Source organism: Eptatretus burgeri, chromosome 9 (genome assembly GCF_056783735.1).
Source record: "Eptatretus burgeri isolate ZD-2024b chromosome 9, Ebu_testis_v1, whole genome shotgun sequence".
NCBI classification, from domain to species: Eukaryota; Metazoa; Chordata; class Myxini; order Myxiniformes; family Myxinidae; genus Eptatretus; species Eptatretus burgeri.
The window spans coordinates 39,778,377-39,805,991 of NC_140969.1; the positions used below are offsets into that span (position 1 = coordinate 39,778,377).

Below are 27,615 nucleotides of genomic sequence, written 5' to 3' on the forward strand. Positions count from 1 at the left end.
TCTCACCTAAGGGACCTGAATGGTGGTTTGCGAATTTCGTCAACCACAACACTATGTTCTACCCTCCATAACCCAACTCCCCTCCCCAACCCCTCCTCCTTCAAATTTCCATTTTTCCCCTCCTGTGAGTTTCCTTCTATATATCCATCTTGTCCTTTCCTGCCCCTCATTCCTCCCCACACTCATTATTTGTCCAGGTCTCCCTCTATCTTGGCCTTCAACTCTGCTGTTGGTGCCCCCCCACCCCCCGCCGTTTCTTTTGTTATGCTACGTACTGATTCACTCAGTGTGCTTGCTCTTCCACCAGCCTCGACCACGTATAGAAACAAAAATTGTGTGTACTATTGACACACCATATACATATATATATATATATATATATATATATATATATATATATATATATATATATATATATATATATATATATATATATATATATATATATATATATATATATATATATATACACATTTGTACTTCTGGATAAGCATTAAGTAAATATCAATCGATACTTCCTTATTTTCTCTGTTTTTTTTTAAAGGAACTACAGTGTACTTTTCCTTTGTACTTCAGTTTCCCTGAAAAGAAATGGAAGCAAACAATGGTGAAATCTTCCTCCAAAATTAATGAAACTAGAGTGAAGTCAATGGTGTGCCATCAAAGCAAAGTTGAAAAATGGCAAAAGGTTCCACCAGGAATGACCCAATGTCAAGTTCTGAGTTGTTATTTTTCTGTTTTGACCCCTGTGACCCAAGACCTCACACCTGGGTAAAGAACCGGGGGTCAAATCCAGAAAATCATTCCATATTTCATGCCTCCCCGAAGGCCTTAGTTATTTTATAACTTGGTTTACGGATCCGCGGACAGTATATTTGCCGAAATGAAATATAAATATAAAACACATTTTTAGCCTTTTATATTTATACATTTTCCACCAAAGGTGCAAAAGTTTCAAAACCCGAAATGTAAACGTCGGCATTTATTTTCAAAATATAATTTTGTGCGTGCGCGCCAAAATGCCGAGTCGCCTTTAACCAAGCTGCGCAGTCGTCTTCAGTCATGGCGTCTGAGCAGTGGCCTGCGTGGTTTAGATTGACTGTTGTTTCTGGGGCGAAAGTGATTGCTGTTTTTTTTTTTGTATACCTTGTCGAGGCTCGTGTGAGAGCTAACACAAAACGCACATCATGGGGAACATGAGACAAGAGAGGAGGGAGTGGGAAGGACAAAACAGTGGGGAACAGAGACATTAGGAGATCTGTGGAAGGGAGAGTGATGGGACGGGGAACACGGGGTAAACAAGATGGACATTACAGGGACTTTCAAGAAGGAAAGCAGGGAATTTGAAGGAGGTGGGCTTGGGTGGATTATCACGGGTAGAAAAGATCGAGGATTTGGATGGGGGATGATAAGAGGTGGTGGAGAACAGCTGTTTTGAGGGCCTGGAGGGAAGAATGGGAATGAATAGAGTGAGGGAGTTTATTCCAAAGGCGGGAAAAAAGAGGAATGAAAGAGTGAAGGTGAGCAGTGATTCGTGATTTTGGTAGTTTTACCAGAAGGGCGTTGTTGGCGGACCTTGAGCGCCCTGCGGAAATGTGGTGGGGACAAATCGCAGAGAGAGCTGGAGGGGGGGGGGGGCGAGGCTGGAGAGGAGACGGTGGAAGACAGAAAGACAACCGACCAACCTGCTGTGAGAGAGTGAGAGGCCCAAAGACTCGGCCTCATTGCGGGAGATGCCAATGCTCCAAAATGCCCTGGTTTCTTCAGCGTGAAGCCGAGAAAGGTGGGAGGCAGGAGCACCAGCCCAAAGGGGAGAGCAGTACTCCATCAGGCTGCGGACAAAAGCTTTGTAAGTGGTCAGGAGCTCAGGTGGGCCAAGGAAGGACTTTGCACGACGGAGGATTCCTAATCGGCGACTGGCTTTGGAGGCGAGGTTTGAAATGTGGTTTTCCCAGGAAAGGTCATGGCAGATAGTGAGACCCAGAAGCTTGAAAGAAAGGACTTCTTCCAGAGGATTGTTGAGAAAGTGGATGGGGGGATTTTCTAAACGGTCCTTTCGAAGAGACATAGTGAGAGTGTGAGATTTGTCCGGATTGAAAGACATATTCCACGTGTTGGACCAGTTTGTGATTTTATCCAGATCTGCAGTGAGCGAAGAAGCTGCTGCTTGTCGGTCTGAGGGATGACAGATGGTACGGCAGAGGGTGGAGTCATCAGCAAACAGATATAGAGGATTTTCCAGAGAGTCGGAGAGATCATTGATGAAAACCAGAAAAAGAACAGGGCCCAGAACGCTACCTTGAGGAACTCCAGCCTGGACAGGAAGAGGGGATGAAAGAACTCCATTTAGTGCCACATGGTGACTGCGACAGGAGAGGAAGTCTGCGAGCCATGAGTTGTTAAGAAGTATGTCAGCGGTATAAATTTGAGTGACTGTATTGGTGATTTAATCACGCAACATCTTGACGACTAATATTCTGGCCGAACTATTGCATCAATTCAGTGCAGCAGCAGGGATGATTCGCACGCTACTCTCGATCGTGCCGATTTTGTTTCCATCAAAAGTTGTACACCGCTGTTCGTATTGAAAGATTTTGGTGCCAAGTACGTCAAAGTTTCCCTGTGAGATGCTGATATTCAGCCTTCAACGGACCAGAAATCAGCCTTTGATGTGCTCATGGGGATGGGGAGAGGGTACGATCAGATGCCCACTGAAAACTAAGCTGGTTATGGCTCTGATTGATCCTTTTGAGCGTGTTGACTCCGAGTAGACACCTTTTTTAATCATATCCAGCACTATGCACTGGTGTGCACGCACACATCTACGACTTGGACAGTAATTTTCTCACCATTGTTTCCATTTGTTTGATGATCCAACAGGTTCCTATAAGAAAAACATGCCAGACTATATTGTAAAAACAAGTTTTAATCCTTCTTTATTGTTGTTCACATCAGATGATACAGTGAACAATGGCATCCTGCATTTGAATGGTTTTCCATCTTCAATGTTTTCTTAGATCCTCCTGGTCCGGGATTTATATTTATCCCCCCCCCCCCACCTACCCTCGTCTTTTCATGGAACATCCGAAAAAAATCATAAAAATATATAATTTCTAAAAATTGAAATTATATTTATATTTCGACTTACCGACCCTACATTTTGGCTGAAGAACTGCGTAAACCAAGTTATGAAATAACTAAGGCCTAATGTTGATTGCAATGTGCCCGTAATTGTATTTTCTCGTATTTGACCTTTTGACCGCGCCAAAAATGATACCGCTCTCGCACCTTCTTGCCATCTGGTGATCATAACTACAAAGTTTTGTAAATTTCTGCACAACTGTATTACAATATCCCCCACCCCCCCTTTTGTTTTTTCGAAAAGCATTGGGATAATTATGTCTTGAGGAACACTTGATCAATCAACCAAGTTATTTGCAATATTATGTATTCAAAAACATAGGAAAGAAATGCATTTTGCAAGTACATCCATAAAATGTCCAGTGATGTAATCCTGTATTAAAACTTTCCACAAGCTTCACTACTCACTTGAGAATATAAATCATGTTGATTGTTGAAGTGTAATCACGATTTGTTTTGCATGCAATGAGTTTCTTGTGAAGAGGTGAATTTTCTTTTTTTGACATGTTTCTGGAGGTCTGGTTTATTTTTCTCTGCTTCTGATATTTATATGTATCGCAGACTCCTTTACATCTTGCGGTGGTAACAGAACGTCCAGTTGTGGTGCAGAAACTGGTGGAATCAGGATCGGCACCATGGATACAAGACATGCAAGGAAATACCCCGCTCCACCTGGCTTGTGATTTGACGACGAGAGCCTGTTTACACGCAATCATGCACTCAGTACCGCCCACTGCCCTTGCCACTGCTCTACGAGTGCAAAACTATCCCAAAGGTCAGCACGCACACTCCTTGTCAGACCGGTTTCCATTAATCTTTTGTTTATTCGTTTGTTTCGTTCTACTGACGTTAGATGGAAGGACTCACTGTACTTTGGACGGAAACGTCTCATGAAAATTTCCCAGGGTATGTGGTTCGTGTCCCAAAGCTGATGTCGGACGTATAAAATGTAATCATTGTTACTGTTCTGTTAGTGTGGGAGGATGGGAGGAAGCTTAAGCAATGTGAGCCACTGAAAGGTCAACCTGCTAGAATTTTTGGCTTGAACATCAAGAGATAGTTTACATTTCGGTTCAATCTGATGTATTTTATGAATTCAAAGCCTTGAGCTGCCTTAGCCAACTGCTGGAATCCCTCATTGATGTTGACTGTAGTCTCCACCTTGAGTGGCCTTTGGCTTTGTGGTGGGCAAAATCTCATTAAAAAAAAAAAAAGTTCCATTTGTGAGGACAGCGAAATTTATCACTGCGATTGCATGCAGTAGTTATGGTGTTGTTGTTTTTCAGGGTTGACATGCCTGCATGTGGCAATCATGAAACAGGACCTCAGCATGGTGGAAGATCTTCTACAGCTTGGTGGAGATATTGATGCATGGGTATGTTTTGAGCCATTGCCTCCATTTAAAGCATCCCAAAATGTGGCGATTGCTTTTATTCATATTCAAAGACCATTATAATCATTGTTGTTTAATCCCAGCTCTTCCTACTATTTAAATGCATTGCTGCACCGTTCCAACCTCACCTTCAGCGGCACCTTCAATGAACTCAAAAATATTTTTAGATCCTCGTGGAGGATCTCTAAATCTTACTCACGTTGTTGTTCTTGTGGACTTTTTTGTTTCACAGCCTTCAGTTTTCATCGAAACTTCCTGAAAGTTGGCATATATATGTAAAAATACCCCTGCGCGGACAATAACCGTTTCCGATGTTGAAAATTCCTCCTAGAAAAAAAGTTATGACGTCAAAATATCTCCGCTAATGGAAATGGCCTAAAAAATTATCTCCGAAACTAGGCAAGCTTTTTGAATTCTGTTTGCGGGAATCAAACAGGGCATTAGCAGAGATGAATATGATACATATGATAGCACATATGATACATCACTATAACGTCATATCAATTTTTATGACGTCATTCCTCACACGCAGACAATAACCATCTCCGATTTTGGAAATTCTTCCTAGAAAAAAAAGTTATGACGTCATAATATCGCCGCTAATGGAAATCGCCTATACCATTATCTCCGAAACTAGGCAAGCTGTCTGAATTTTGTTTGCGGTAATCAAGCCCGGCATTAGCACAGATAATTTATCGCAAACCTGATACATTACAATGACGTCATATTCGTTTTTATGACGTCATCATTGAGAGGACGAGGATCTTAGCTCATTCAAGCTTGTTATTCTATATTTTACCATTTACCATCGACTTTTCCAATTTTCTTGTCAACCTCCATCTATCTTGTCATTCGCTTCTCTTTTCTTTCCTTTGGCAGTTGTACATCATTTACTCCTATTCTACTGTTCACTCGAGATATTGATGGTGTTATGGGAGCACTTATTGGTTACATGAGTGTACTCATGGTTTATGCTCGAGCTTGGCTGTGGTTCCCCCTTCTGTGCTATTTGTGAACATGCAAATTAAAGTTTCTTGCATATCCAAAAAGTAAGAGCTTTGATTGAAATTTCCATTAAGCAACATTATAGAAAAAAGGGTTTCTGACTCGTTTATGTTCTTCAGGAAAAAAAATGCTCATCGCTTACACTTGGCAAATTAATGCATTCTTTTTGTATGCAGCCAATGGCTGCTGCTTGAATCATTGCTGGGAGCACAGCTGTGCTACAGATGCAATACCCTCTGTAGGTGACGGCAGGAATTTGTTCAGGGTGCCAGAGATAGCTTGCCTACTCTTTGTGAAGGACACCGTGGGATTTTTGACGTCCACCAACCGACGCTGGCTGACGGGACGCCTAATTTATCGTCCATCTTCGGAATGGCACACACATTGATGCATCGCCTTTCCTGTGAAACGCATGGATGTGATTTTTCCGATTTTTTTTGTGGATGGAGACGCATGTCATCCTGTCCATAATGCCACTCAACAATTTTGTCAGCTGTTTCACTGTAGAATTGAGAAACTTCATTCCGACATCTTCAATATCATCAAGTGGTCCACCGACTTGCGAGACTTTCTCCAAGAGATATGTGAATTGATTGGAATTGGTTTCACAATGCCCGAGAGATTTGTTTCACACAGATGGCTATCCAACTATGATGTGTCATTGTCAAATCTGAGACTGTTTGAAGCATGCACCATCTTCTACTATTCTTTCCTCAAAACCTCAAAATTAAGTTCAGTTTTCCAGGAAGTTGCTTTATTTGCAATGGGTAATTCAAAATTTTCCTCGGAGAGATCCCCCAAATCCCCCCCTCCCCCCATACTCTCCCCTACAGTGCTTTTGGCACTTTGGGTAGTATAGGCCGTTGGCTTGCAAGAAGTCAATCTTCAGATAATTTCTTTTGATCCAAATCACATGCCTGGAAACGAAAATATGACAGTTTTTAGCTGGGTGAGGATTCATACCCAAGCTCGATAGCTCAGAGGCGAGTGTGCGTACCTCTAGGGTCTAGGACATCCCACCATCCCACAAGGCAAATGTACGCAAGTTATAATGTCTCAAATGTCAATCTGCTTGTGTCTGGCTTGTCTTCTCTATTGTTAGTTTTAAAGAAATGAAACTCAACCACAAGATTTTGTTTTAGTGCTTCAGAACGAATCGCCTCCCTGTTGCATCATAGAAGATGCTTTCAAAGGAAATCTTACTGTGCCATTTGCTTTATCATCCTCCTTATGTGATTTGCTTTCTTGTGACATACTTTCAGTTTCAGAATTTCTTGTTCTGAAACTGTAGGTAAACATCTCTCCGTAAAGCCGAGGCACCTTTAGCTCGTATGATTATTATGAATACTTGGCCTTCGGCTACTATCACGGTCAAAATACCCTGCTTCGAGATTTGTCTGCTGGTTGGCCTGTTTATTGTTTCCATGTGAACACAGCTCATATGATGCTGGAATCTCAGGTTCAAATCCAATATACTATGTTGACTCTTCCATTGTCCAATATTCTTGTATTCAGAACAAGAAATTGGAAAAACAGCCAATATATTTTCATTAATATGGGAAAATCTCACCTGGAAAATATATATATATATATATATATATACATATATATATACATATATATATATATATATATATATATATATATATATATATATATATATATATATACATATATATATACATATATATATATATATATATATATTACATGCCAGGTTACACCACATGAACTTGGCCCCCATTTTTGTGTAAGATTTGAATGAGGAGGCAAGTGAACCAAGTACCACTTAAATGATTAACTTGGACCCCATGGCCCGTTACTCTTAATTAAAAGTGTACAGTCCTTATTTATCCAAATTTATCCTTCTTCTTACATGTGATATACAGTACGTAGACATCGCTACCTGAACCTGCGACACTTTATAAACTCCTTTCGTATGCACACAAAGGATGCACTTATTGCACAAACTTGTGTTTGGTAATGTATTTCACCCGTCATTGTTTTGTTTGATCCGCCATTGTATTTTGCTGTTTTATTCCTGTCTAAGTTGTCTTTCTTTAATCACGCAAGATCTTCAAGTGCTTTAATATAAATTTAATCAAGATGTGATTTGGATCCGGCCTCATATGATCCACCTGAATATCGGTCCATGGTCATGTTGAACTGAACCAAAATGTAAGTACTTGTGATATTTAAATAGTCAGGAAATCATTGTTTTCAGAAGTCTGAATGCAATCTTCTCTCCACATAAAGCCTTCAAACAAAGGGAAGAAAAATGATTGAAATATAAAAGTTTTAAACCTTTCGTCACTGACTAACTGAGCAATTTTGGTGGAGTCAACGTCAGAGTAAACTTTGTAACAAATGTCATCCTTCGTTTTGACAGTGGCAGCACTATGGGATGAAAGTAGCTGCAGACACTTTCCCCATTTTAAAAAAGGTTCTCCATATTTTGTGTGGCTAAAGATGATTCACTGTTTTCTATCGTAACAGGAAGCTGAGAAAGGTGAACTGCTTGCCTGGTGTTTAAAAAGTGATTTTGATGCTTTTTCTTGTTTTGGTATTTTGATTATTCCTTTTGCACTGTGCACAAATGTTGTAAATGCTATCAAGCACGTACCAGCTTATAGATACAAACATTTTAGATACCGACGGCATTGATGGTAGTTAATGGCATTGGCAGTCACCAGACATGGTGGCATTGTGGTTAGAATGTCCGCTCGGAGTCTGGGAGGTCGGCAGTTCGACTGTGACCCAGGCCGAGTCGTACCAAAGATTTAAAAAGTTTTACATGCTGCTTCACTTGATGCTGAGCATTTAAAGGACATATCATCAAGAAACCCCATGAATTGGCACCCCATATGTTTGGTGGAGGGAGGGATGGATATATTTCTCCTTAATTGCCCCTCTGACCATGGAGAGGAAAGTGACGTTGCAAGATGGCATCGCCAGCACCCAGAGTGCACCAGGAAGTTGTCACTTCCCCCCAGGGTCACCGGCTGTGTTCGTCTGATGTTTAAAAGTGGAGTCCAGTGTTGTCTGATATGTCTGTCTGTCCGCATGTGTGCGTGTGGTTTACGTGACAGCTGAGGCATTTACCCCATAAGACAAAGAATGCAAGAGTCGAGCATGGGGCTGGACCAATCCGAACCTCAAATGTTCCGTCATATTTTTTGAAAAGTAGTTTAATTCACCAACTTTTTAACTGTTCCAACTGTGCTGTTCTATATACTGTTTCTATTAACATTCAAATTAAGGAAACTTTTGATGCAGTTGTCATTGTTCACATCATCATGCATGGTAATATTTAATTATATATCCCTCATTATTTGAAGCCTCCACTGGCATGTGCATTTATGTTTTTTATGCATGGATGTTTTTTTTTAAGGTTTTGCATTGTTCAGTATCAGAATGTGGAATGAGATGATTGGAATGTTTAAAACGTCAGGGAAAATGCTGCAGAATTTGGTGTCGGTTAAGCAGCAGGTATTGGGGAAAGCCCAGTGGCATGTCACCAGGATAATGAGGTTGTGACACATTTGAAGTATGTCTTACTTGCCATCATTTTGTACAATCATCTGTATGACACACACAATCGTGTTTTTTGTAACATTCCATCACGTTAATGTGCAAAAGATACAACGCAGGCGATTATAAAGTTGTAATGAAGATGAGATCGGAAACACTGTGCTCGAGACATGCTTAAGTACCACGCACATGAGGGTGGTTAGAGTTTGAGTTTGGGAGTGTGCGATTCAGGTGTTCATGGTTGGATTAATTCCTCCATCGTGTATGTGTGTGTGTGTGTGTGTGTCTGAAACTCCTGGTATTTCATTTTTCATAAATTAAAATGAGTACAATTGTTTTTGGAAAACACAAGCGAGAATTCAACTGTAACGAGTAGTTGAAGTGCCCGTCATAGAAAGTCCCCATAAATATCATAAATGTTCTCAAACAGCTACATATAACCATGTACTGTGATAGTTGCATTACTTAATTAGTCTTGAAATTAAATTATTTTGTTTGCACATATACCTTTACAATTTAATTTTAGCTCGAGTTTCCCCAAAAAAGTCATGTACGTGCAGTACTCATTTTAATTTATGAAAAATGCAATCGTGGACACACACACACACACACACACACACACACACACACACACACACACACACACACACACACACACACACACACACACACACACACACACACACACACACACACACACACACACACACACACACACACACACACACACACACACACACACACACACACACACACACTGTACTTACAAAAGTTATTTTGTTTGAAGTTATAACCTTAACTTATTAGCAATTGGCTGATTTCCCAACTGCCCGGATCATCAGCTGAGCACCGATTTTTATCGAGGTTTCCATCCTTTCAGCTCAAAACCTCTCCAAACGGCAGATCCACAACCCGTTGCCCATTTACTATCAGCTTTGACAAGGATGAATCGATTCGATTTTGCTGACATTCCGGATATGGATACGAGTATTTTTTTTACATTCATAAAGTGATTCTTCATAATTGAGAGATTGGGCCAAAAACGATATGTGGTATGTTATTTACAAAAGTTGTGGATGGATTATGACAAAACTTGGTGAATGAGTTTGGTTGGTGACAAGAACAAGCTGATCAGATTTTGGAGGTCTGGATGCAGATCCGACCTATCAGTGGGATACAAAACGTAAACTGTTCAGCCTGGCAGAGGTATACCGTTCTCCATCTCCATCGAGTGCCGTTCCATTAATCAGTGCTTCTGTCAGATATGCCATTTGGTAACTGAAACGTCGGTGCAAAACAAGATTTGGAGAAAATTACTATGGCCTTTGCATCCACTCGCAAAAGTCACAATATGAATACAATTATTATTATTATTACGAGGAGAGTACCCACCCTTTGGGCGATCTTGTTCCAAGCATGCAATGCATTTGTCTGACACATCCCTTTATATGGGCGGTGTATAGGCAACAGATTGTTGCCTCAATCACTCCCAAAAATAAAAATAACCCAGGTTACGTACAAGAAGCAAAAACATGCATACTGCTTATGTTTTCTTGAATTAGTCCTCATCATAAAAATTTGTGACTCCCCTCCCCCATCCATCCCACCCCCCCTCCCCCCAAATAATAATAAACAAAACTTTGACATGCACAACTTCAGGGTGCCCTCATTAGTCCCTGAAAGTTTCAGCTTCCTCGGTCAAAACTTCTCAGAGGAGTAGATCATACGATGATGATGACGATGACGATGACGATGACAGAAAATTCAGGACCACTTGGGCAGAGGCAAACAAAGTGATGCAGAAACTTGCTTTTGTAATACAGTGATCCAAGGTTCATGGAGGAGCTTGAGAACCAGAGAATGTGTCAGACAAGGACATGAAGGGACATCAGCGTACTTGTACATGAATTACAAGGATATTAAGAAGTGATGGAAAAATAAACAGCACATGAGATCTGGACCCGAGGCCCAAAGGTCATGAACTATGTTCTTGGATGGGATGAGAAAACGAGCAAACCTGAACGAAACCTAAAAGCAACCCTGATAGAAATGCCGTGCATGTGTGAAGCCGATTCATAATGAACGTATCACTTCCGAATGTTTACTCGCACCACAAGTGCTTCACGATTACAGTACGGATGACAGAGGCATAAAACGCGAGATAACCACCACCTTCTGAACGAGAGTTCAGAAACAACAAAACGTGGACGGAAAAGCCACTGCTCACCGTGGCACTGAATGGCAATTTAAAAGAACAAGAAAAAGTTTTAATTTTAAACCAGAATTGAGAACATACGGGTAATGGTTACACATTTAGAAATACCTTGATCAGTCCTTAGATCAATATTATTTCGAAGAACTCCTTATGTCAGGAAATTATTGAAAACGTGTTCATGACGCATCGTCTCGAGACATGCACAGGACGTTTATTTTAAAAAAACAACGCAGTGACTCTCCTTTCGTTTCGGTAAATTAACTGTAAAGTTGCACAAGGCACAAAGTGATCAATTCAAATGGGCTATACGGTAAAGGTAGCATTTACACAACTAGCTGAAGTGCCCGTCTGCGATGGGTCCCCGTAAATACCACATTCTCAAACGGCTCATTTAACCATGTGCTGTGATCGTTGTATTAATCAATTGGTTTCAAATAAAATTATTTTTTGTGTGCTGCACATGTACCATCATCATCGTACTATAATGGAGCTATTGTGTGCGTGTGTCCATGTGTGTATGTGTGTGTTGTTATGTCTGGCTTCCTTCTTGGGACTATGGTGCAGTAATTGGTCTTTATGTTGATCACACACCCATACTATCCACCAAGTTTCATCCGAATCCATCCATAACTCTCAGATATATCCTGCTCACAGACAGACAGACAGACAGACAAACAAAAGGGTGAAAACAACCTCCGTCCACCTTAGGTGGCGGAGGTTAATAATATAAAAATATGATATCAGTAAAAGCAATACATGAACATTAATCCCATATTTATCGTTTTGTATGTCAGGAACCTTGCAGTGGCCGAGCTGCCCTACATCTGGCAGTGGAAATTAGCAGCACTGCCATGGTGGACTGTCTGCTGTCCCACGGCGCGTGTGTCAACAGCCGCATGTGGGACGGCTGCACACCACTGCACCTTGCCGTGGGAAGGGGCCATGAGCCATTGGTGAAGCTGCTTTACAAACACGGTGCCGACTACAGCTTGGAAAACCTGGAGCACGACTGTCCCTCGGACCTCCCCATGTGTGCAAAACTGGTGGGTGCTGTTGCAATATACCAAGACGGCCTCTGACCCATTGCTTTAGCTGCACAGGCCTCGTTTGTCCCTGCCTCTTGGGAATTTCCCCAACCTGTGTTGCCACATTGATTGGCAAAGCAAGCGTATTTCCGTCTGCTTTCACAATCATACGAGCTAACCCTGACGTTGTTAGTTGGACAATGTAATATGCTGGATAATCAAGCGATTAAATATTTATTTTCATCCGTCAATCTCCCTGCTCACAAATCTTTTCTGTTGTACCCCTCCTGTGCCCAATGGTTTGTGATCTCTTCTTGAAATTTTAAAGCTCAACACCTTCCTTTTCCAGTAGCCTTCCATTTTAACCGAGTTCTTCATGATGTCCTGCAATGTGAAGTTTTTTTTTTTTTTATTCTCTCCCCTCACCCCCCCCCCCCCCAAACTCCCACCCTCATAGCTGAGCTGTCATTATGAGTCATATTCGTTTTTCAAACTTTTCCAACATGGTTTTGTCAACCCGTTATGGTAGTGTCTCCAATTATTCCTCAAACTGCCCCAACTGCTTTCCCACCCGCAAGGTATCGATAAACGATCCCAATCCTCTCTTACTCACACAAGCCCCCTCCTGGAATCCAGTCTTCTCTCACACCCCATCTCATTTCCAGTTGTACAAAATGGTTGCCTTTTGTTTGTGGTGCAGGATCTCAAAAAGTTGACAGATCCGGACAAAACTTTGTGGACAGGTTCGGTGTGTGACAAGGACGAACTGCTTCAATTTTGGTGAAGATCCAGATCCGGATCCGGATCCGACGACTAGAATTATTTAAGTGATTCTTCACCATTGAGAGATAGGGCCAAAAACGATATATAGCACGATATCTCAAAAAGTTGGGGACGGATTTAGATGAAACTTGGTGGACACGTTGGGTGTGTGACAAGGACGAATTGATTCGATTTTGGTGAAGATCCGAATCCGAATCCGGATCTGGATACGAGAATTTTTTTTTCAGTAATTCTTCACCATTGAGAGATCAGGCCAAAACGATATAGTACTGTACAGCATGACATTTCAAACATGTAATGGGCCCAATATGTTCTCGTGGATCAGGCATTACGTGGCGGAGGTATGCGCTCTACCGAGTGCCCTTCTAGTTTTAAATCAGACGTGTCGGTGTGGGTTGAAGTCTTCTCATAAGGCTTGCAAATCTAAATCCCTCACCATTCACGCATTATGCCTGGTGTTGACTTAATGGTAGGGTGGTGGGCTTTGGATCCCAGGGTCCTCAGTTCAAATCCTGCTCGGCCATTGAGCTAATACCAAGTGGGGTTGACTCAGCCTGTCATCCTTCCGAGGTTGGCAAAATGAGTACCAGCTTGCTGGGATGATTGAGCCACTCGAGTATCCTGCGTCAGAGTGGTGACCCATCCAGGATTGTGCCCAAGAGCCCAGGAGACTGCTTCGGCAGCACCGACACCCTGCACAGGGTATGGTCCCAATGGATGGATGGATTCATGCATTTCCTGTGTCATTGCGTCAAAGATTGCAGAAGTCATCTCACAGATAAACAGTTACATGGTATTGAGTATGATGTCATTTTGAAGGGAATACATTCTGGGGTATTTCTTTGTTTCATTTGTGCAACGTGTTGAGAAATGATTGCTTTTTTTCTTCTTCTTTTGTTGTTATGCCTGATATTTTTGGGGGGTTTTTTGGTATCGTGTCAAGGCTCATGGAAGGGCTAGAACACAGAATGGATCAGGACATAACAAGACGGAAGAAACAATATAAGGGGTGGGGGGGGCGGTGAGGGAGCACATCAACAGCAGTGTTGAAGGACAAACATCAAGGGAGACTTGGAGAAATATGGGAATGGAAAAAAATGAAGGCAAGGTGAGGACCCAGGGGATGAACAATATGGAGACAGGCTCAAACTCTCAGTCACAGAAGTGGAAGAAGAATCTGGAAACACAGAAAGAGGTGGGATTAGGGAGGGTTAATGGGGGTAGAAAAGATCATGGTTGTGGGTGTGGGATGATCGGAGATGGTGGTGAACAGTTGCATTGAAGAGACTCAGAAAGGTCACTCCACAGGTGGGAGAAAAGGGGAACGAATGAGTGGAGGTGAGCAGTGATTCTGGATTTGGGGAATTTCACGAGAAGGGGGTTGCAGGTGGACGATGTGCGCCCTACAGGAACCTTGGGGGATGAGAGGGGTTGTACCCAAACCATTGGATGCAACCTTTGTGGGTAGATAAAGGTTCAGGAGGAGAAGAAGAATAAGAATAAGAATAAGAATAAGAATAAGAATAATAAGAATAATAAGAAGAATAAGAAGAATAAGAAGAATAAGAAGAAGAAGAAGAAGAAGAAGAATAATAATAATAATAATAATAATAATAATAATAATAATAATAATAATATGGTTTGCCCAAGAAAGATCATGGATGCAAGTGAGGCCCAGAAATTTGAGTAACTGAACATCTGCAGGAGGATTGTGCATCAGCAGAACAGCTGTGCCCCCGAGATGGGAGGGTTTGCCAGACGGTCTTTTTGCTGAGACAGAGTGGGTGTGTGAGATATCTCATGATTGAAAGACATATTCCAAGTGTTTGATCAGTTCGTGATTCTGTCAATGTCTGCAGAGAGGGAAGATGCTGCTGCAAAGGATGAGGGATATTACGGCAGAGGGTGGAGTCATCAGCAAAGAAATAACAAAGATTTTCCAGAGATTCAGAGAGAGCGTTGATGAAGATCAGAAATTGGACTGGGTCCAAAACACTGCCTTGACTTGATTGGAAGAGATGAGAGGATCCCATTGAGAGCTACCTGTTTACTAAGAGAGTGGAGGAAGGCAGTAAGCCATGTGTGGAGTTGGCCTTGGATGGTATAGGCATAGAGTTTGGAGAGCAAGGTGGGATGCCATATTGTATCAAATGCTCAAGATATGTTCAGAGAGGAGAGGTGGCCCTGATCTCATTTATGACATTGAGGGACCCCATACATTCTTGAGAAAGTAAAAACAGCATTTCCAGGATAGAGTGGCCATGTCTGAATTTAAACTGATGGTCTGAGATCAGGCTTTTGGAAAAATGGAAGGATTTTATGTCAACTGCAATGGATTACATGACGTTGCTGATGATTGGAAGGTGTTAGGTCTGTAGTTGAGTTGATTGGCTTTTATACCATTTTATTTAAGGCAGTGATGTTAGCTGACTTGCAAGTAGATGGATGATGACCTAGAGGATAATTGATAGAATGAAAAGAGCAGAAAATCTATGTGCAAGAGCAGCGGTGCAGGTTTTTAGGACAAGTGTGCTGATGCCGTCCGGGCCAGTTGCAAAATCAGGGTCGAGGGTTTGCAGATACTTCAACACCTTCTGAGATGCAACAGACACAGTCCAAGAGCAGTTGGGTGTGACTGGGTAAGGTGGTTACAGACAGCGACGGGTTGGGGACACAAGATTTGGAAGCAAACACAAAATAGAATCATTCGGCCTTCTTGCGAGCAAAGTCGACTGATGTGCCATTTGAAGTGTCGGAAGGGATGGAAGGGGAGCATACTCCAGAGATTGACTTAAGATACCACCAGGTTTTTGAGGAAGGAAACAAGTTTGACAGTTCAATCTTGGGAATGGCCAGATGTTGTTTTCTGGTTCACATGAGAGTGGACAGAGAGTGATTGTGAGCTTTGTGGAGTGATCTGAAGTTACGTTAGGTCAGATTTTCCTTCCAGAAAGAGAAAGCAAGTGTTTCAAGGCAACTACCTCTCCATGGGATTCAGTGTACCATGGGAAGAAGGAAGGATATGATAATTGAACACAACTTGGGATGAATCTGCGCAGAAGCGAAAGCAGGTTTCTGGAGAAGAATTCCCAGACCGAGTTAATATCAGGGGCGGCAGATGTCGGAGACCAGATCTGAAGTAAGATGGTGACTTGTAGTCCCAACCAGTCAGCCTTAAGTGAACTGCCAGACTCGCTGGCGCTGAGGCAGTTTTCTGAGAATAGCCAGAGAGATGTTGAACCTCACATCTCTCTGGCTGACCAGATGAACTAATTAGAGCAGAGGAAGAACAGGAGGCATGAGCAGAACGTTGGTCATTACCAAATTTAGAAAGGAGTTGCCATTGGCAGAAATCTGGGTCGAAAAGTTCACAGATTGCGTCAGGCCCATGGAGTCATATCCTTTGCTCCAGTCCCATGGCTTGTCAGAGAGGAACCGACACTTAACTAATTGGCATGGTGACAGTTGAAATCACTCAATATGAGGAAGAGAAAGTTGTAATGGATGGTTAAAAGATGGTACATGTTGGCTGAGAGAGATGTAAATGGAGTTGTCAGTGTTAGAAGCACGGTTCAGCACACAGACAGTGTAAGAGGGTTTGGAGGTGCAAGAGCAGTGCACGGACAATAAGAAATGGAGTTCTTGATATGAAGTGCAACTCCGCCGCTGGGACAAGGTTCAGGCCTATTGACACGGAGGGGAGAATCGTTGGGAATAGACACTGAGGGCTGAATTTATGAAAGGTGTTCAAGAGTTAGACGCCTGTAGAATCGCTAATCGTGTGATGATCACCCTTCAAAGTTAACCGCCAATCAATCACCGAAGAGAGATTATCCAATGTGGTTGAGATCAAAACTTATTCACAAGCATTTAAATAACAAAGAAACTTCTACCCGTTGACGAGGGCATACTTAAGAGTGTGTTTAAGGCCTTGAAGCAAGCATTGCATGGCTTATAATTGGTAGTTTACATCGGACAGTGAATATGGATGCATTAAGAGTGCTTGAATTAGCTCAAGAAGAGGCAGAAGAGGATAGAAATAGGGCTGTTCGCCAACGTGCATTGAGAATTTTCAAGGATAGATGCAATCCTCTGGAAAAGTATGACGGTTTCAAATTTGTGTGCATTTGCCTTCATCTTTATCCTTCTCCAGAGTTCTCGAAGGTCCCTGGTAGAGGATTTTGGGCACTCTGGGAAATGGGCCACCATCTGCTTTTGAAATATCCTCCCATGCGAGATGCTTTTTCTTATTTGTGCCAACATCACTTCTCCTGTCTTGGATTGTTCTTTGGGGAACCTTGATGACTTTCATTAAACCCATTCGTTGCTCTCATGAATAATTGTCCCTTCTTTTCTTTCCCGACATGTTGTCATTGTTGGAACACACAAACTAAAAATTGATGTTTTGAGGCCAATGCGGAGTCATTTCGATTTATTGGTTAGGCAACCTCTTATGTGGCGCTGAATAAAATAAATGTTTAAAAGGCATTGAGTCATAACTTAGGCAGGCGGGCACAACTAATCGGCTGTCTGGGCGGGCAGGCACAACTAATCGGCTGTTTAGGAGGGTGGGCATACACAACTAATCTACTGTTTAAGCAGGCTGGCACGCACAACTAATCGGCTGTCTGGGCGGGCAGGCACAACTAATCGGCTGTTTAGGAGGGTGGGCACACACAACTAATCTACTGTTTAAGCGGGCTGGCACGCACAACTAATCGGCTGTTTAAGCTGGCGGACACACACAACTAATGTGCTGTTTAGGTGGGTGGGCACAACTAATCGGCCGTTTTGGCGGGCGGGCACAACAAATCGGCTATTTAAGAGGGTGGGCACAACTAATTAATCAGCTGCTTAGGTGGGCAGGCACAACTATTCAGCTGTTTAAGCAGGCAGGCATAACTAATCGGCTGTTTAAGCGAGCAAGCACGCACAACTAATCAGCTGTTTAAGCGAGCGAGCACGCACAACTAATAGGCCATTTAGGTGGGCGGATACGCACAACTAATCAGCCTAAATGACGATTTTGGCCGAAATGCAAAACGTTACGTTTTGCGCAAACCCAACACAGCACATCACCCAAAGAACACCATCCCTATTGTGAAGCATGGTGGTGGCAGCATCATTTTATGGGGATGTTTCTCATCAGCAGGGACGGGCACTTGTCAGGATAGAAGGGAAAATGGATGGAGACAAATGCAGAAAAATCCGAGAGGAAAACCTGCTGCCATCTGCAATAAAGCTGAAATTGGGACGGAAGTTCACCTTTCAACATGACAACGACCGGAAGCACACAACCAAAGCTACACAGGAGTGGCTAAGGAACAAAAAGATAAATGTCCTTGAGTGGCCCAGTCAGAGCCCCGACCTAAATCCAATCAAAAATCTGTGGCATGACTTGAAGATTGCTGTCCATCAATGGTCCCCATTCAACTTGACTGAACTTGAACAGTTTTGTACAGAAGAATGGGCAAATATTGCCCAATCAAGGTGTGCATAGTTGGTGGAGACCTATCCCAACAGACTCACAGCTGTAATTGCTATCAAAGTTGCTTCCACCAAGTATTAACTCAGGGAGGTGGACACTTATCCAACAAAGATATTTTAATTTTGTATTTTTAATTAATTTTCTGAAATTAATTTGTGGAATTTAGTTTTCACTTGGAAGTTGGGGGTTACGATGTGTTAATAAAGGGGGGAAAAGTCTGATTTAATGCAATTTAATTACAGACTATAAGGCAACAAAAGGTAAAAATTTTGAAAGCGGGTGTACACTTTCTATAGGCACTGTACACAGACAATTTGAGTGGTGAATCAAGCACCTGTTGCCATTGCATGCAGTTACAAGAGCACCTGAAAATAATTATCTATTATCAACACAAATTTCTGCAAGTTAAACGAAGCACCGTCTATTTATCGTAGAGAGAAAGTATATATGTATTGTGACATTTGTGGGAGTGGGGTGGGTGGGGGGCAGTTAAATATCACCTTAGAACAGATAGGAATGTATAAAGTAGCATGGTACGTGTACGAGTAGTTCACCCATTTTGATGTAATAAGTAGGGACACGTCAGTTTAAGGATCATCTTGTTTGAAGGTTCGCCATACAGGGGGTGGTGCATGGTAATAATTTGGGATGATGGTAAAGGGAATTGTGCATATAAAACCCCTATGTAAACCTCTACTGGGGCACTGGGAGAATTTACAAGAGAGGAAGGGGAATCAGAAGAGTGTGAGAAAAAGGGAGAAAACGGGAAGAGAGTGATAGAGCATATTGATGAACTGTGGGAAAAGGGAAGCCATGGAAGATGAGAGATTGAATGAAAATAGAAAATAATGAAGGCTCGCACGCACATGCATGTTTTCAGCACATGTGAAGGATTACATGCACATGCATGTTTTCAGCACATGTGAAGGATTACATGCACATGCATGTTTTCAGTAGCACTACGTATGCTAAAAGAAATGAAGAGTTGGAAATTAAAAACACCCTTCACTTATGGCTCATCTCCATTTTAATTCAGCCCTCTTTTATTCCTTTTTTGTTCTTTCTAAATTTCTTCTTTCCTGTTCCTTTTCCTTGCAAAGAAAAACTTTCCCAATGCATATATCCTCAAGGGGCTGGTAGGATGTCCGAAACCTACACACACACTCATCTCTTAGACGTCTAGCCTGTGTGTGAATCTCAGCCCATCTATAAACTGTCATCCCGGTGTTTCTCAGGCAGGGTGATTCATCAATGTTTGTGTTGTCCGTCGGATGGATGTTAAGCCAGGTATCGCATCTGCTCACATTTGTTGGTGGACATTAAACATCCCACGGTGTCCTTCGTGAAGAGGAGGCGAGCTATCCCTGGCACCATGAACAAATTCCAAATTCCTGCCCTGACTAACTTCTGGGAAGGCAATGTCAGACCAGCCTTGCCAAGCAGCCAAAGACTTGACTTCAGTCAGAGCAATCAGTTAACCTTCTCACACACTGTTGTTTTTTTCATTCACAATTGTTATCTTTTCTCATTCTCTCCTCTCTTGATGGTATGCGCATCTGGCGTGGATGGTATCCCTCCATTTCTCTCTTTCACTTTCCTTCTTGCACTTCTTTCAAATTTCTGCATTCGTTCACGACTTGTGTGTATCTTTGACTCACTCACTCTGTACATCTCAAAAAAAAAATTCTCATCAGCATCCACCTTTACTCTTGCATTACACTGCATTTTGCTGTGGTTTCTGCAATATGTTTAAGGTTAAATCAATCCTAACTGATTGTATGCTTATTTAGACATGTTGGAAGAATGAACCAGAGTTAGTGTCAAAGCCACCCAATGCTCGCCTGTTTATACATTCATCGTTTTTAAAAGACGTCTAATAATTAATATTTTTTATAAAGCATTGCAGTGAAGTATAATTTTAAAGCAATATTGTTGTTGATTTCCGCCCGCCAGCATGCGGATGACCGCTTCTAGCCAATGGCGGCCGCTCTCGCCCACCGAACGGACAATCTAGTCGCAGCCTTCCGGATCAAACGCCGGAATCCTGCTACGGGTGTGTTTTGGGTGCACACCACAGCCTAGTCAACACTCGACCCGCGCTACAGGGTCAATCGCCGAATTGTCGATATACCTAATTAATCGCGCAGGCAGACCACCGAGAGACTGTACCTCAACGGGGCCCGCTTGAAACGAGCCGCTTAAGCAGCTCGCTTCGTTTTGGGATAACCGAGCAGGGTATTATCACGAGGCCCCATTGGACCCGATTCTATTATCGGTTATTTAAAAACCAACTATATTCCGAACACAGAATGGCAGCTCAGTTAAGGGAAGAGGACGCGACGAACGGGTCAACATTCAAACAAGCACATTTATTTACAAAGCACACGTAAACAGTGATGCAGTCATGCAGGTATGCAATTATGCAAGGCCGAACACGCACGCAAGTATACAACCAACAAAAGCAATGCAAAAGAGCTACTACTGTCTATCTATTATGTACACAATGCACTTAACAACAGGTTTACTTACGGACATGGCACCACAACGTTCACGGAAAGAAACAAGGAAAAACCCCAGGACAGACAAGGGGTAGACTGGACCTCTTGGGATCTTTATAAGCACGGAGCTGTGTAGACCGCAAAGGCTCCACGAGGCCGGGCTGGTTACCTTCACCCTCGTGGTGACTCGCTAGGGCAACCCTCGACGTCCCCTCTCCAGCGACCCACGGTAAGGCACGGTACGGCAGGCCGCATGCCTTGGCTCCGCTGCGCTCTGCTCTCTCCAGCTCCCTACCGTGGCTCCACACACTGCCCACAACTCTGACACAACTCTCTTCCCTCTCCTCCACATACAACAACCGCAACTTGCGTTCAGCGCGCCCTTTTCTCTCGAGCTCCGTTCGCCCCAATTTCTCCCGCCCCTTCTTCTAGCATGCGCGGGAAACTTCCAGAAGCAGGGAGTTTTTTTCTCTTCGATCGGGGCCTTTCTTTTCCTTTTCCAGGGCATCATTGCTTCACGTTCCACTCGCAGGGTTTGTCGTTGGGGGGAGGGGTGAGGCCGTCGTCTGTTCTCCCCTGATGAATGCTAGGCTTCCCGCAACCGTGTGCCGAGGTGGAAAGGCGGTGGTGGTTACGGCAGTTGTTGTAATGGTGGCGTGGCTGGCGTTTTGTGGTGGTCATGAGGGTGGTGTAGTTGGGCGGTTGTTCTGAAGGCGGTTGTGGAGAAGGTGGTTGTGTGAAGGCAGTTGTGAGAGCGATGTTGGTGGTGGAGGTGGTTGTTGTGAAGCGGTTGGTCCAAAATAACTATAGCAAAAGAATAACGGCTAACTCAAAGATCACAGCCCGGTTACACGAATAATTCTCTTAGTCATCGGTGGGGAAATCTATCTGAACACAGACTTATCGACATAACTGATCTAAGGACCTATATGGTGCTCTTATCTGTAAATTTCCACAGCCATAACAATATGTATTTGGATATTGTAATCAGTAACAAGAGCGCAAGTGAGCACATATACGCCCGAACAAGAAGGTATATATACAGAATTGTGCTACTACATGGAAAACAGCATCCTGGTTGCCATGGCAACCACTTTAGATGACGAATGTATGTCGCGACACACAGTCTCCACAGTCTGTACCTATGTACCAAATATGAAACGTGAAAGTTGAAAACTTTGGGAGTTAGAGTGCGGACAGGAACGGATGGACGGACGGACAGACAGACAGACGGACGGACGGAATCACATAATACATATATATATATATATATATATATATATATATATATATATATATATATCGGGCATATAAAAATAGTGGTAGATAAAAACATTAGAAAGGAAAAAATAACTTGCACCAAAAACTTTAACATTTTCACGCTCACACTCACGCCGACGCTCAAGCCGGGGGTATCGCTATAGCTCTCTGTTCTTCGAACAGGCGAGCTAAAAACAAAGCATTAAGTAATAAATCTCCCATTTTGGGTGTTAGAGAAAGACAGTTTGATGAGACACAGGCACAATGGGCGGAGGCTCGGTGCTGTTCGCGAAGGAAACAAAATGGCATCAAATTGCAAGTTGTTACGACTCCTAGTATATAGGGACTCTAGTTGAGGGGAAGATTGGAGACATAAGGTGGATGGATGCTGACAAGGGTGGCAAAGAGAAGGAGTGGGATTGTTAGGAGGGGGAGGGTACTGACATTGAGGAGTTTAATACTTTGATGGTCGTGTGCAGCAACCTCTGCAAACTGGACTTCTCATGATCCCCAAGTGAGATATATGGAGAGAGACGCCGTGGGAGGAGTGAAATTAATGGTTGTTGAAGGCATGAAGAAAGTAGTGCTGAAGAGGGGCGTGAAAGAACGATGGGGATAAAGAGAGCAGAACGAGGCAAGCGTCATCGGAGACGAGTCAGAATCGGTGCACTTGCTGGGCATGTTGGCCAGACTCTCGCAGGGACACAGATTCGACAATACACCACAACAAGGGATGGTTAAACACGGAAAATTTAACGAAAACACAACCAACACAGAAACGAAACAATAACAGAAAGACACAACGGATGTGCTCCGGAGAACTTGGCTTTGATGAACTGGAAGGAAGCACCGCACGAGCCAACGTCTAACACGCTCAGACTTGGAATCTGATTATTATCACTACTTCGTTCTACCACATATAGCTTAGCACCTTTCACAGAACAGAGTCCTCAAGGCACTTTATCGGAGACAGATTTGGTGAGAGAAGGTAAAGAAAAGTTAAAACCTAAAGAAAGGCTTGTTTATTTCTATTATTTTGATTTGAAAGTTGACACAATAAGTTGGAGGTGATAACACTACTGGAAGAGAATTTGAGAGCTTCAGATCACAAACATAACCGTGAAGACAGACATCTCAGATGCACATGCTTTGGTCAGATGAGGAGTTGCAGTGATTGTGACATTACCTGCATTACTGTAGAAAAAAAATCCAGTTGTAATGTTTTGCAAGAATTGTGTCAAAACTTTTCTTCTTCTTTCTCTTTTTGCAGCTGAAGACCGTTTTGTGTTTGGAAGATATTTCCTGATGACATGACACCTTTTCCACCTTGAAACAGCAGAAGTGGATGAATATAACCGTGAAATACATGGTCACTGAACGGTCAGGTGTAATGGAACCTCATTTTATACTCCCCTGACCTGATGGCGTGGAGGACTGTGTCGGTGAAACAGCATTTGTGTCGGATTCAATCGGTACCTGATAATTTTGGTCTTGAACTTCGTGGCAGCGTGATGGTTTACTAAGACCAAGCGTTGTCTCGTAATAAATATAAACTTGTGGACATCATCGAAGAGAATTTTCAAGCCACGCAGGTCTGTCTAAAGATTATCTGCAAAGTTTTTTTGTGGACTGTGATGTTATATCAAACAGTGTGGCTTGTCTTTCAATTCGAAAATGGCATGCTCATTAGCATTTCTGGTACTCTTATCAATTTATACCATTCATGACAAAGCTATAATAACTGAACAAAGTACAGTAGTTGTATAAGAGCTGTGTGGGAGATGTGGAAAAGGAAGAAAGGGCATAGTTGGATCATAATGGTACCCAGCTGCCATTCCGTTCTATCCATGGATTCGTATGTTCAAACAGGTCCTCCAATCATTCACACCCTGGAATACCACACCATGCCATGACTGCATGGGATGATACAGGCATTGCTAAACAAGCCCACCGCAATCTTAGCTTGCATGATTGCCTGTGAAACAACTCTTACACCCTTCACCCTGTCGTGATAACTGGTGAAAGTTTGAGGTGGGTGGCCATTTGAGGAAAGTAGCAATTGGGGAATAGATTGGGACGTGAAGGAAGAGACCATCTGAATATTGTGGATGTGAAAATCGAGCAATATAAGCCCCGACCACCTATCTTCCTTTCCCTGTATGCCCCATACTCATCATCAAATTAATCGCATGTTTTGATGTTAATTTACATGAGCTGGCAGGATGGCCAAGAGGTGTGCACAATTGCCTCTAAGCCGTCGAGCATTGGTTTGAATCCCGACCCAGCTACAAACTGTCATCCCGATGCTTCACAGGCAGGGTGATTCATCAGTGTGTGTGCCGTCCCTCGGATGGACGTTAATCGGGCGTCCCATCTGCCAGCAAGAGTTGGTGGATGTTAAAAGATCCCATGGTGTCCTTCCCAAAGAGTAAGTGAGCTATCGCCAGCACCATGGACAAATTCCTGCCCGAACCAGCAGAGGACATTGCATCAGTGGAACACTGCACCCTCAACCAACGATGCCACCCCGCAGCCTTGCATGCTGCATATGAAAGAAGAAGCACTTATTGCTTTGTCACATAACTAACTGGTCACTCCTATAATATAATGTAAATAGAAAATGCTTTCTTTGATGCAGGTGGACTGTTAAGTTCATCAGGATATATATATATATATATATATATATATATATATATATATATATATATATATATATATATATATATTTCATTAAAAACCTTTTAACTTTGCAGTTCTGCCAATTCACTTTGTTGATATTATATATGTAAATTACTGATGCCAAATAAAGTTTTTGTTTTTTGATATTGATTTTGGACTTGATTTGCAACAATGCAGTTGGAGCATGGCACAGACTGAATTGTAAGACTTTAAATTTTAAAATAAGAAGCCAGAGGTAAAAAAAAAATTCTCTCTCTATGAGGAGCCTTTCTGCATTTAATGAGAAGGGCACTCGGTGGAGCGCTTACCTCCGCCACACAATGCCTGATCCATGCGAACATATCGGGCTCAATACATTTCTGAAAATAATATCATGCTATATATTGTTTTTGGCCCAATCTCTCAATGGTGAAGAATTGCTTTAAAAAAAAACTTAAATAATTGTCGTATCCAGATCCGGATCCGGATCTTCACCAAAATCAAATCAATTCTTCCTCATCACACACCAAACCTGTCTACCAAATTTCTTGCGAATCTGTACACAACGTTTTGAGATATCCTGCAAACAAACAAACAAGCAGTCATAGACTGGTACTTATGAAATCGTCAACTTCACCTCTGACCTTGTCTAATAAAAGCTGTCTCTCGAGAAGGTAGCGACGCAAACCAGAAGTTTCTATGATGATTCTGTACCAAACCATCAAAAATCGAATGTTTGACCTCACTGTGACCTTGACCTTTGACCGATTTTGATCAAAATCTAATCAGCACTAGCCACCACCCTCCTGAATCACGTGGTGTAATTTGACATTGGTAGCTTCTTCCATTCTCGAGTTATCGTGCCGACAAACAAACAAATAAAAACCAATGTCACCCGCAGGGTGACCCGTATCTTGCCAAAAGGTGACCACGTGTGACTTCTTTAAGGTCACACTGAGGTGAACAGAGCTGCTATCCACCAGGAGCGACTCCTTGAGGAATATCTGCCTACGAGAGATTCCGATGAGAATCGTTCTACAGAGTAACCATGAAAAATATGTGTTTGCCTCATAAAGTCACCAAATGACATCATAATGTCTCAAGCTTGACATATCTAGAGAGCACTCATCGAGGTGTTCAATTTGAGGTACTACACGATATGGTTCCTAAAACTTGAAAATTTGACCTTGGGGTCAAATATGTTTGACCTGAGGCGCTAACCATGAAGGTCAAAGCCAATCACCACCAAAAATTAATCAGCCGAGCGCCAGACCATGACCTATATTCCCATGAAGTTTGAAGACGATCCAATCAAAATTACTCAAAAAATAAGGGTTCGTCGACTCCCCTGATTTGAGACAAAGTGACCTTGACCTTTGGCCTTGACCTTCAAAATTTTATGCGCTGAAAGGGACCTCTATAGGCCTCTGATATGCGAAGTTACAAAAATTTCCAATGATAACTGTGCTCTGCAGAGTGATTTATACGTGATTACAGACCAAAAACAAACAAACAAAGAAACAAAAAAAAAACATACGAAGGTCAAGGCCAATCGCCACCAAAAAATAATCAGCTGAGCGACAGACCATGAACTATATTCTCATGAAGTTTGAAGACGATCCGATCAAAATTACTCAAAAAATAAGGGTTTCGTCGACTCCCCTGATTTGCGACAAATTGACCTTGACCTTTGACCTTCAAAATTTTGTGCACTGAAAGGGACCTCTATAGGCCTCTGATATGCGAAGTTACAAAAATTTCCAATGATAACTGTGCTCTGCAGAATTTTTTATCCGTGATTACAGACAAACATAAAAAACAAACAAAAAAAAACATACAAGCTGACTAACATATCTTGCAAAAACTTCCTTTTGGCAAGATAACAAGCAGTCATAGACTGGTACTTACGAAATCGTCAACTTGACCTCTGACTTTGTCTAATAAAAGATGTCTCTGGAGAAGGTAGCGACGCAAACCAGAAGTTTCTACCATGATTCTGTACCAAACCATCAAAAATTGAATATTTGACCTCACTGTGACCTTGACCTTTGACCGATTTTGACCAAAACCTAATCAGCACTAGCCATCACCCTCCTGAATCACGTGGTGTAATTTGACATTGGTAGCTCCTTCCGTTCTCGAGTTATCTGTACCAAACCATCAAAAATCGAATATTTGACCTCACTGTGACCTTGACCTTTGACAGATTTTGACCAAAATCTAATCAGCACTAGCCAACACCCTCGTGAATCACGTGGTGTAATTTGACATTGGTAGCTTCTTCCGTTCTCGAGTTATCGTGCCTACAAACAAACAAACAAACAAACAAACAAACAGAAATGGAAGTCATCAATATACTTAAGAAATCTTTAGATGATTATATCTTTAGATTTCATAAGTAACAGACAGACACACAGAACCGACCAACATAATTGCCGAAATCCGAAGGATTCCGGCAATTAACAAGACGACGTCATGCAGAGCACAATACTTGCAAAATCCATAAAACAAATTTGACCTCAAAAATAATTCGTCGTTGAATTCAGTGACCTGTAATGTAAATCCTCTTCAAACTTTAAGTGAATCGGATGAAAATTGACAATTTTAGAATTCGGCCT

The 27,615-nt window shown here is 42.3% G+C and overlaps 1 protein-coding gene across 1 annotated transcript in view; it reads left to right on the forward strand.

Moving 5' to 3' along the window:
* LOC147019956 (NF-kappa-B inhibitor epsilon-like) overlaps positions 1 to 25,162 on the forward strand; it is a 42,502-nt gene extending 17,340 nt beyond the window's left edge. Inside the window, exons 3-6 of the mRNA XM_085894870.1 lie at positions 3,703 to 3,916; positions 4,428 to 4,516; positions 12,080 to 12,328; positions 23,610 to 25,162. Of these exons, the coding sequence (XP_085750996.1) occupies positions 3,703 to 3,916; positions 4,428 to 4,516; positions 12,080 to 12,328; positions 23,610 to 23,645 (588 nt within the window). The 3' untranslated portion in view covers positions 23,646 to 25,162. The remainder of the gene's footprint in view (positions 1 to 3,702; positions 3,917 to 4,427; positions 4,517 to 12,079; positions 12,329 to 23,609) is intronic.
* Positions 25,163 to 27,615: the final 2,453 nt, after the last annotated feature.